General features: G+C 56.5%; 1 protein-coding gene across 1 annotated transcript; it reads right to left on the bottom strand.

Moving 5' to 3' along the window:
* Positions 1-1115: 1115 nt before the first annotated feature.
* On the bottom strand, positions 1116-10404 carry PROZ (protein Z, vitamin K dependent plasma glycoprotein). Its single transcript, XM_060080247.1, has 8 exons — positions 10326-10404; positions 7602-7765; positions 6307-6331; positions 5744-5857; positions 4759-4890; positions 4316-4401; positions 2703-2820; positions 1116-1687 (listed from the first exon to the last, which is right to left on the bottom strand). Exons 1-8 carry the CDS (start codon positions 10402-10404, stop codon positions 1116-1118), a joined length of 1290 nt encoding a protein of 429 aa, XP_059936230.1.
* Between the last annotated feature and the right edge of the window lie 1023 nt (positions 10405-11427).

Below are 11427 nucleotides of genomic sequence, written 5' to 3'. Positions count from 1 at the left end.
TGTTTGTCATAATTTCCAGGTAGGGTTTCTACTGTAGCAAATCCAGATTTGTAGGGCAAATTAATGCCATCAACGAGATTGCAGGTATCTCTACAGAATTATTTATGTAGAAGTTGCAGTGCTCATCCGCTGGATTTTAAATCCTTGGTAGCCATTCAGAGCAGTGGCCAGATGACGTCATGACAGTTTGAAGATAACACAGCCACATTCAGTAAGACTTCAGAGTCCACTCCTGTTCCTCCACTGCCCTGTCCGTTAGTTTGCGTCAGATTCACATATTTATTTTTGCCAAGGTCCTTTCAGAGAAATGGGCCAGCGCATCTGCAGATTGGCCAAAAAAAGGCTAACTCTGGGGCTGAAGTATAATATCAGAAATGAAACAAAAATCGTGTTTGTTTAAGGATTGTTACTTAAAAATCTGAATTGTGTTTAAACTCCGTTCTCCAGTGAGGAGAGTGTGTAAGTCACAGTTTCAACCCCTTAAAACAACCCTCCGCTCCCCAGCAGCGCGTCAGGAAGGAGCCCGCCCCCGCCTGTACCTTTGGCGGGAGCTGACTTCAGGACCCGCCGTGGCGGCCACGGAGCTGCCAGCCGTGAGAGCCCTACCCTCCCTCGGGGGAACTGGGCACCTCCGGCTTAGAAATTAACGGGGAAATAGACGTGATGTGCACCCACGCGCTCTCGCCTGCCCGTCGGGCACCGGCCGCCCCACACCCCGGGTCGGGTCTGCGGGAAGCGCGGTTCGGGCTGGACTCGCAGCCCGTCGGCGTGGGTGGAGGCGGCGGCGTCACGGGGCCGCGGGGCTCGCCGCGCGGTCCCTGCGCTGCCCTCCTCGTGGGGCTGCGGCCCTTCGGCCCAGCCGCTCCGCTGCTCCCGCCCCGGGGTCGGGCCCGCGCAGAGGCCCGCGGTGGGGCAGGCGGGGAGGTCGCTGTGACGCCGCCGCCCCCCCTCCCCCGCGACCGCTGTTGGACTGAACCCCTCTGTTCCCTGGCGTTTCAGGAAAGCGCCATTCGGTGCCAACAGGTCTGCTTTTATTGCTGGACGCGCGCCCCTCCCCCCTCCTCTCCGGGGCTCTGCTCAGACGAGGGGTCCCGGGGGAGGGGCTGAGGGCGCTGTCATCCCAGCACCGGCTCCCCGTCGCGTCTGTGACCGTGGTCGCCTCTCCGGCTGGCGGAGCTCGGCTGCTGCGTGACTCGCCGGAGCCAGAGCGCGTATCTGGGGACCTTGATGAGCAGGAGCGGCCCGGGGCCCTCGGGGGGCGCGGCGCCCAGGAGGCCGGTGAGGAACCAGGCGCCGCGGTGCTCCCGGGCCACCGCGCCGCCCGCCGCCCACCGCGCCGCCCCGGCCGCCGCGCCCCGCTCGCAGCCCGTCCGCGTGGTCACCGTGGCGTTGAGGGCCCGGCCGCACTCCCCGGGCTCCACGTGCGTGACCGGCAGCCGCGCGGGCTCCAGCTTGGGGCCGCGGAGGGTCCAGCCGCCCAGCACGCCCGGCCGCGGGAGGAGGACGCGCTCGGCGAAGTCGGCCTCGGCAATGCAGACGGGCCGCCCGGCGTCGGGGCAGCGCACGGGCCGCGCCAGCTCCAGCAGGGCCACGTCATTGTCCCCCGTGTCCGCCTCGAATCTCGTGTGCACGTGGACGCCCTTCACCTCCACCGCCGGCGGGGCCTCGCGCGCCCGGGAGCGGGAACCTGGAAGGAGACCGGGGGTCAAGGTTACTCCGTGCGCCCCGCCGCCCGGTTCCTGCTCGCAGGGGACAGGGGCTACCCCACGGAGGGGCCTCTCCCACACTCTCCTCTAGGAAACCCACTGAGGTGTCCGCGGGGGTGCGGGCGGGGGCGGAGCGCAGTGCTGGTTGCTGAACCGGTCAAAAGACCAGGAAGAAATCAGGAGGAACCTCTCCAAGCCAATCAGAGCTTGGCTTTTCAGATGTCATTTTCTAGGCTGACGTTCTGTTGACTGAAAAATGTCTGGGGATGGAGCGTATATTTGCGGGTCCTGGGAATCACTGTGGAGCAGTTCACAGCACAGCCCAGGCCCCGGGGTGGACAGGGATCTGAGCTGCTCCATGTCAGTGTCAAGTTAAGTGACAGTTTCATCAGCTGTGATTTCCTCCTTAGACTAAATATTCCGCATTTGTCTGCTTGCTGTGCCCAGAGTTCCACTAGGTATCCCCGTTGCTTTATGACTTTATGAGTGATCTCTCTAGTAGGAAGATAAGCTCAGTCTGTATTGCATTAGAAGCAAAAATTCTAGATTAAAATTTTTATTTCTACATAAGATAGTTTTTACTTCCAACGTGATCTTATAAAAATGAATGATAGGGCTTCCCTGGTGGCACAGTGGTTAAGAATCTGCCTGCCAATGCAAGGGACACGGGTTGGAGCCCTGGCCCGGGAAGGTCCCACATGCCGTGGAGCAACTAAGCCCGTGCGCCACAACTACAGAGCCTGCGCTCTAGAGCCCGTGAGCCAAAACTACTGAGCCCACATGCCACAACTACTGAAGCCTGCGCACCTAGAGCCCGTGCTCCGCAACAAGAGAGGCCACCGCAATGAGAAGCCTGCGCACCACAACGAAGAGTAGCCCCGGCTCACCGTAACTCGAGAAAGCCTGCACGCAGCAACGAAGACCCAACGCAGCCAAAACTTAAAAGATAAATAAATAAATATATTTATTTTAAAAAAAGAATGGTAAAATACTTACTTGTTTTCACACTAATGTTTCTGTACAAGAGTGAACATTTTGCTGTTGTCAGTACAAAATTGTCCTGTATTAGAACACCTCCACAGAAGTCTTCTCCTTCGGAATTTGTTAGTTTTACCTTTAAAAAGCAAACAGACAATAAAGAGTTGGTGCCAGTTTGCAGGATTCGGGGCAGTATAGTGTCGTGGTTAGGAACATGGGCGCACACCCCACCAGCGAGCCCAGCCCAGCCCACCCACCGCTGAGGCCGGCTCAGCGCACGGAGTGGAGGGGCGAGAAGGGGTGAGTGATGGACGCTTGGAAGATGGACGCTCAGGAGGACAGGCAGCAAAGGTACGGTCCCACTGGGGACAGATCCCCACCCCCACCCCGGCTCTCACTGGATGTCCCCTCCCTCGGTCCTTTCGGGTCCGGTGGTCACTGAGCTCTGTCCGTCGTGGGGCCGGGCCTCCACCCAGCGGCCGGACGCTTCTGCCCGGCTCCACCTGCTGGCGAGCAGCAGGGTGAAGGAGACGCGTTCCGCACATGCGCACACGCGCACGCACGCGGGGCTGAAGCAGCCCCTTCACCAGAGGGCCCTGTAAAGCTCTCTGTCGACCATGGTGGTCGCTGTGGTTACTGGGCACTTGAGATTGACTGGTCCAAGCCAAGAGTAAAAGGCTGTACACCGCAGAGGGCAGAGACGTAGTAGAAAGAGAAAATGGGACTGTCTCTCGTTTTTTTACTGTTCATTACATGTTGAGATAATATTTAGATGTATTGAGGTAAGTAAAACGCACTATCAAAATTAATTTCACCTGCTTTTACTTTTATGCACGTGGCTACTAGAAAATTTAAGTTACATCTGTGGCCGATATTGTGTTTCTATTGACAGGGCTGTTCTAAAGGACAGACGAGACAGAAGGGATGATCTGCATTAGGGGCCTGGGATGCAAGGAAAATGCAGAACGTAGGTAAATCCAAACCCATGTTGGCGGTATGATTAAAAATAATACTTATTTTGTGGAGTTACTAAAAAAGCAAGAAAAGAATAAAATATTGGTCAAAATAGCAGATGAGCCTCGTGGGAGGTGCTTGAAATAATTTGGGAGAAGGGTAAACATAATAACTTCAGGTATTGCTAAGTTAGATATGAAAGTTTCAGTGTCAAGAGTGGTCACTGGATGAATAGAAATGGAATGTTTAGCTTCCAAACCAGGCAAGGGAGAAACAGAAAATAACAGAAATGGTGCCAAAGAAGGGCCGTTTCCTGAACATGGCAGTGGAGCAGGACTCCGGCCAGCTGGTTGTGAGCAGGGCCCGGGCCTTGCTCTGGTTCTGGACCCACCATGTCCACCTGAGTGCCACCAGGATGCTTGTCTTCCGAGAGCAGTGACATTGGAAACGGTTTTTGGACTCTAAGAAAGGCCTTGGATGGCTGTAAATAAAACCCTATGTTTTTATTTGGTGCAAATAATGAAGACACTGAAGCTGTGAGTTCGGAATGAGAAAGGGCTTTGAAGTGTGATGTTGAGATTGTAAGTAGTTCACCTAAATCAAAGAAGGTGGAGATGACAAATAGGATGAAATTTGTAACAAAAGATTAAAACACGTTTATAAAATATTTCTGTTACCTGCCACGGGAAAGTCGGAGGGTCCTGCTCGCATCCCTGTGGCGTCAGAAGGCACTCAGAACTGAGGGCTCCGCACGCACACCTGTCTTCATTGTGGCCACAGGAAAAGAAAAGTCAGTGCCTCCCAGGGCAGACGTCGGGTTTATCTGTGGTGCTGACCCTTCAGCCTATTCCTGGATGCCCGCTTGGTTGAGATAATTCGTGTAACACAGAGCAGGTGAGATTAAACGACCTGCTCTCAGGGACCGAGGAGGCCCCGGGCAAGCCCAGCATGGGACTGAGAATCCCCCGCCCAGCCACAGCCGAGGAGGACCCCGCGCCCAGCCATGGAGGAGGGGAACCCCGCGCCCTGCCACAGCCGAGGAGGACCCCCCCCGCCCAGCCACGGAGGAGGTGGCCTGTCAGAGGTCCCTGCAGAAGGAGGCCCAGCGGAGGGGACTCACCGTGGGGAATGCAGGATCTGTGGTCCCGGCCCAGCTTATGCCCCTTCGCACAGCTGCACGTGTAAGACCCCGGCCCCGGGTGGCAGAAGTGCTGACACCCATCCGTCCTCAAAGGGTGACATTCATTTTTAGCTGAAAAGGAAAACCAGACATGTTACCCTGGAAATAGCCATTCTGAAATCTCCTTACGCACTGGGACTCTGGCTTTTCACTCCAAACGTCGCCAGGTGAGCGTTTCGACTCCGGAGTCAGGAAGGCCCGTCCTCAGAGCAGCAGCTCGGTTGCGGGGGGGCGGGTCTGCAAGTCCCTCGCAAGGATCCGCGTTTCCCGGCCGCGGGCCCACTTCCCGCCGCAGCAGCCGCTCCCTTTAAGGGGCTTCTTCCAGGTGGGCATTGGGATGGGGGAGGGGACACGTGCGGGATGAAGCTGGAAGCCCTGCTTTGGCGCGAGTTGCACTTGGGGCGTCCACACAGCACTGGGCGGGGCGCTCAGGAGGCAGCTGGAGTCCGGGGATCCAGGCTGGACGTAACGTTCGTCCCGGAAACGGGCTCCGCGTTGACCCTCGGGAGCATTACGCGAGTTTACTGCTGCACGAACGACCACTGACGGGCATTGGCGCCGCCCACCCCCCACGGATACAGTGTCACGATGTTGAAGGGACATCACCTGATGAAGCTGCAGGCCGGGTCACTCACCCACGACCCAGAGAGGCGGGTGCGGTCCCCCCATAGGCTGACCCCCCAGACCCATCACCCCCAGCGGGGTCAGCCGGGCCCCGGGAGAGCGGAGAGTAGATCTCGAATGGTCTGGACGGGGCGGGGGGCTGGGAGGAAGAGGAGGGGACCCCACCGGGGAAACAGGGGGCCGTTCACAAGGTGTGATTCCCAGCAGAAAACCGGGTTCCCACGGGCCTCCTCCTGCTCATCCCCGGGTTGGGGCTCGGTGCGGCTGGGGTGGGGGCGGGGCAGGAGGCCGGGGGTCTCACCAAAGGCGCAGTCCCGGCCGTCGTAGCCCGGGGCGCAGGTGCAGGTGTAGCCGTGGATGCTGCTCTGGCAGGACCCGTTGTGGAGGCAGGGTTGGGAGACGCACGGGGAGCCGCCTGCCGATAGGGACGTGAGGACACCCTGAGGGTGACACCCTCTGATGTCCCTCCAGGACCCCCTTTCCTTGCTGGGCGGCCACGTGACCAGCGCCGGCGCCTCCTCGAGCTCCCCTGTCACTGTGGTCCCCGCGGGGACGCCCAGCATCCCCCAAGCCTCGCCTTCCTCAACCGGGTCTGACCCTTCAGCACGAGGCCCAAGGGAGCCCGGGAGGCCGCTCCCCCTGATCCCGGCGGGACCCTGGGGCCTTTCCCACCCTCGTCCTCGTCCTCGTCCTCATCCTCGGGCAGTGCCAGGCCCTTCCTTTAGGTCAGGGGTCCCAGGAGCCCAAGGCTCGAAATCTGGAATCCACTGGCCTCAAGTTAGCAGCCCTCGTGACACAACTGCCTCCCCTGACCTTAAAGGGAGAAGAGGAAAGAATCCTGGAGTAGGTGGAGGAGACACTTACCCAGATACGTCTTCCAAAATCCATCCTGTACAAGAGAAACATAAAAGTGTTACAAATGGGACATCTGTTTTTCCATGTTTTCTCCTGTGGCCGGGCTTAAAAATAAGAAAAGGTTGATTTTATTCACTTCATAGGAAAATACTGGTTGAAACAAAGAATGTAAAATTCTTTACATCTACTTAATATCATCTTTAATACACCCGTGTCCCATGTCCCATTCAGTATTTATTTACGGTGACCCATTTGAGGAAGGGAAGACAGTCTAAGACAAACACCGCGGCCTCCCAAGGCCCTTTCCCCTCCCAGGCCTGTGTCCATGGCCCCGCTCTGCAGAGTGCCTGAGGCAGATGTCAACAATTCACATCACTTTTTCTGTTTTTAAAGCCAATTCAACAAGGATTAAACATTTTAAAGTGTGTATGTGGGGGGGGGGATGTTAATTTGGGGTGGCGGTATCTAAAATTAGGAGAATTACTCAGACTTAAGGCCTGGAGGGTAAACATACAAGTAATTGCATCTCCCCAAATCATACTCGGACTTCTAACAGCTCAAGCACTTTACCAGGAAGTTGTAATTTCTCTCAGTTTGATTAAAGATGGTCTATTTCATTTTCTTTTACATGGGCATTTAAGAAATTATGATTTTAAAATACTTTAAAAATATATTAGAGAAAGGGGTCAACATTTTGTTCAGAATCACCTTTAAATATTGCTGCTTTAATATGTAGAACTGGGAAGTCTTTATTACGTATTTTACTATTCTGAAATATTTACGCACAAATATTCAGCCCCTCTGTCTACTGATTGATAAGCTTATGAGTAATTGAGAATGGCAAGTTCTCAGTTGTATTATCTAGAGTGTATGTGTGGTCGCTTGTAATCCAAGTTATAGATGATGAGAGACGTTCTTACCATGTAGGCATCCTAGGGAGGGTCTTTGCGTTGCTGATACATTGAAACAATTACGTCTCCATTAAAAACACTAAATTCCGTCAGAGCCCTGTCAAGCCGAGGGACCTCTGGGAGGAGTCCGGCTACTCAATGTGCTAATTTGCTTAATCTGAAGGGTTTAGGTGGTGGGACTCAGCTGCCATCCCGGGTGCCCCACTAACTGGCTGGGGAAAGTGATTTCACTTCTGTGTCTCTGTTTCCTCATCTGTACAATTAGGATTAGATCAACCTCCCAGGTAAGTAAATAGGTTAATTAATTTAGTTCAGTCTCTTTGAGAAAATATGTCCTCTAAGGTAGCGGAATAACCAGAAAGCGTGTGAGTCTGTGGCAGGGGCGATACATACAGTGGATGCGTCATTTTCAAATACTTCTCTTGCTTCCTCATAGACACAGATTTCTTCGTAACATTCCTTTTCTAAATTTCCCTCAAAGAGCTCTTCCAAAAGGTAGGAGCTGGCTCGTTTCCGTCTCACCAGAACTTCATTTGCTTTTGAGGTGGGAAGAAACGCTGAAGAGCAAGACAGGCGTGTAGGCGCCTCAGCGTGGGTGGGCAACCCAAGAACTCCCACCCGCATCCTGAGGGCCAGGCTCTGCGGTGCTGGGAGGGGCAGACCCAACGGTTGACCCTCAGACCCGGGAAGAAGTTTATCTCCTGCTCACCACGACGTTGGGCCCCAGGCCCCTTACGTGCAGCCAGGTGAGTAGGAGTGAGCTTAGAACAGGAGGGTGGGAACCCGCGAGGAAGGGGTGGAGACCGGGCTTGAGAGGCTGCCCCCTGGGCAGTCCTCTGCCAGGACAAGAGCCCCCGATTTCTAGCTGGGCACACGGCTGCGCAGACAGACTCCCCTGGTGCTAAGGCTGGCCGCATGGCTGAGCGCTGGCCACCAAGATGCCAACAGAACAGCTAGGCAGCAGGTTCCTGGGAACCTTCTTGAAAAAGACAACTGGCGTGGCCCCTGGCCGTTTCTTTGTCCCTCACTCCATCCTGCTACCTGGGACACAGATGTGATGGCTGGAGCTCTAAGCATCATTCTGGAATATGAGGATGAGGATCACGGTGGGGAGGACTGAGTAGAGCCTCCTCCTAAGGACACCAGTCATTGGATTTAGGGCCCACCCTGAGGATGATCTCCTCTTAACTAATACACCTGCAAAGACCCTATTTGCAACTAAGGTCACGTTCTGAGGTTCTGGGTGAACATGAAGTTTGGGGGACACTGCATAGATGGTGTCCACAGATTTCTCCACTGTGAGGAAGATGTTTTGGGATAGGAATGTCCTGTCCCCCAACAGTCTTTAGCCGAGTGTTTTCAGCGTCAATGAAGTAGTTTTTCCTGAATCAGTTATTACCATTTTAATTGCAGAAGAGTGACTTTACACCCCTCCTTCCTTCTGCACTTACTAATCGGCATTCTGCTGTAAAGGAGACTCTTTCCCCTGAATGCTTTGTGTTGATTCATTTATTGAATGGATTTTAAAATTCCAATGAATATTTTTTCCATTTCAGACGTTCTGTTTGATCCTTTTCCACATCTGTTTGGGCATTTTAATGTCTCCTGTTTTCTTGTCGTATCTCTATGACGTCTCCTGTGTTCTGTGTCTGGGTATCAAGGTTTTTGCGAGTTTGAGTCTACTCCTTTTCCTGCAAGTTTCTGGTTGTCTTCTTTCCTTGTGTGTTTGGGTTTTTCTTTTACCGTGAGAGGCCCCGGGTTGAGAAGGGAGCCCGAGGCAACGAGGACCCATGTCTCCCCGCGACGTGACCCTGGATTGTTGGGGTGTCACTGCGGTCACAAGCAGTCACCGCAGACCCCTGGGCCGACGGCAGTGACCGCTTCTCCAGAGAGGTTTCTCTTTCTCCTCCCGGCACCAGCGTCCCACCGGGGAGCTTGTCTCTTTCCTCCACGGGGTGCCAAGCGTGGTCTGAGCTGGAGTGGGGTCTCCTCCTGGGTCCCCTCGCGCCGTGGAGGCTCTGTGCCTGGGGCTGCGAGGTCCCGGGTTCCCAGGGGAGCTGATGGTGGGCATGCTCCACTGCCTCATTCCTTCTTTTGCTCCCCTTGGTCTTTTCCCTTGTGCCAGGCAGGGGCATGTAGCAAACATGGGATAAAATAATTACTCTGCTTTCAGTGTTACCGGGAGGGTTTTTCTGGGTATCTGATCTATGGCCCCTCCAGGACAGGGTTTCACGAGTCCTCGTTTTGTTAGGCTGCTTCGGCCGTTTACCTCGTACACGATTCTGCACAGTTGTACGCGGTTGTGAGCTGTGTGCTGCCGGGGGTGGCGGGGGAGTGTCTCTTACTGAGGCCTCATTCCGAGCTTTGGGTTTTATTCTAAAGGTTCGACTGACTGTAAGAGCTGCCTGACGTCACCCTGTCTGCTGCGTGGAGGGGGGGGAGGGGGGCGGTGGCTGGAGCCTTGGCTGAGGTGGGCAGCGCAGCTGAGAGAAGTGGATGCAGGCCCTGCGGTCACGAGTGTCCCAGGACATTTAGGACATCGAAGGAAAGAGGTTATGATCATTTTAATAATGTACTTATTTAACCCCATAGATCCAAAATACTTCTGTTTCAACCCACAATTGTTAAAAAAAACTATTAATTTGAGTTTGCATTCTGATTTCTGTGCTAAACCTCTGCAGTCTGGTGTGTGTTGAGCTCCTGGCGACCTGACCTTGGCCACCGGTTGGGTGCGGGGGCGCATTGGCCGCGTGGACGGCAGGGCTCCAGGGCCCCCCAACTGCGGTCGCTGGTTTGGGTCTGAATGTGAAGGAAGGTTGAGGACGGGGAGAGGCCCGTGGGCGGGGGGCGTGGAGGGGCTGGGGGGCCCTCCCGGCTCCCCCAGAAGCCGTGCCCTACCCAGTCCTAAGCCCCGGACCCGGCGGCCGGCTCCACCTGGGCCCCCGGGGACCCCTAAGGGCACGGTCACTTCCAACATACTTGTCACGAACGGCGAAGAGACCGGGAGCTGGGCTCCGATCATGCTGGTCCCGCCGAGGGCCCTCGGCTCCCAGAAAAAGCCCCCGACCCACCCACCCGCAAGCCTGAGTCAGAAAGGATGCCCAAGGTGGCGCCTACCTGCAGGCTGGGCGCCGCGCGGGGCGAGGAGGGCGAGGAGGGCGAGGAGGGTGAGCAGCGGTGGCCCGCGGCCGGCCATGGTCATCCCGCGGCCAGATCCCCGCCCGGCTCGGCTCGGAGCGCGGCGCAGACGGGAAAGCAACCCCCGAAGAGAAAGGCCACCCGCGGAGGACGCGGGCTTATTGGATATTTTACCGGATAATTCAGTGTCCTAAACAGAGGCTTCAGTCCTGTCTTTTACTGTTTAAGGCGAAGAGAGGGAAAGAGAGAAATGAAAGGCCGAGGCCGAGAGGGACGGAGCTGGGGAGGCTCCTCGGGAGGAGGTCGGAGGTCGGAGGTCGGGGGTCGGGAGCCGAGCCGTCCCACGGGAACCGGGGCTGGACCGCGGGGGCGGGGAGACACAGGGGCACATTTTGCCGTCACGGAAAGCGGAGCAGATAAGGCGGCAGGCACAGCGCGGTGGGGCCGTCGTGGACAAGCCGGTCACAGAGGCTCCCTGGGGGGCGGGGGGGTAACCCGAACCGAGCTGGGCAGCGACCCCCTGCCCGGCGGGGAGGTTAAGGCAGACCCTCGAGGGCGGGCGTCCACCAGGCCCGGCCAGCGGGGCCCCTGTGAAGGGCTGGGGAGCCCACCACCTCCCGGTGAGACCAGCCGTCCTGGGGCACCAAGTGCCACGGGGAAGCGGGCCTGGGGGACGCTCGGGAAGAGCCTCGCTCAGCACCACGAGGTGGTAGATACTCTGACCTCCGTCTGAGGGGACAGCAAACTCATCCCCCCTCACCGAGCGGTTCAGCACGGGGCCCCCGGTGGGCACTCTGCCTCTGTCCATCTCAGTCCCTGACTCTCTGTCTCTGTCTCTGTGTCTCTGTCCGTCTGTCTCTCTCCCTCTCTCCGCCGGCAGCCCGCACACCGGGCTTCCCTCCTGTTAAGGGGCCCCGGACGAGAACCCGCACGGTGCCCTCTCTCCCTGCATCCTCTTGGTTTCCTTCGAAGGCTCATGTAGTGTGTTTTCCCAGCTGTTTTGTTCTTTCCGACGTGGGCACCTCGGCGACCAGGGCTGAACCCCGTTCTTGGCAGGAGCCCTGCTTCCCGTCCGCATCGT

Source organism: Mesoplodon densirostris, chromosome 17 (genome assembly GCF_025265405.1).
Source record: "Mesoplodon densirostris isolate mMesDen1 chromosome 17, mMesDen1 primary haplotype, whole genome shotgun sequence".
In the NCBI taxonomy this organism is placed as follows: Eukaryota; Metazoa; Chordata; class Mammalia; order Artiodactyla; family Ziphiidae; genus Mesoplodon; species Mesoplodon densirostris.
Note: the sequence above shows the minus strand (reverse complement) of the source record. Positions and strands in the feature narration are given on the sequence as shown.

What these genes read in the sequence shown, in the direction of transcription:
- PROZ (XM_060080247.1), bottom strand. Translation starts at nt 10,404, where the DNA reads ATGGCCGGCCGCGGGCCACCGCTGCTCACCCTCCTCGCCCTCCTCGCC. An exon ending in CAGATCCTGCATTCCCCACG is followed by an intron (nt 4,402 to 4,758) that starts GTGAGTCCCCTC and finishes GCCACAATGAAG; the next exon opens with ACAGGTGTGCGTGCGGAGCC. An exon ending in CTCCGACTTTCCCGTGGCAG is followed by an intron (nt 2,821 to 4,315) that starts GTAACAGAAATA and finishes TGCTTTTTAAAG; the next exon opens with GTAAAACTAACAAATTCCGA.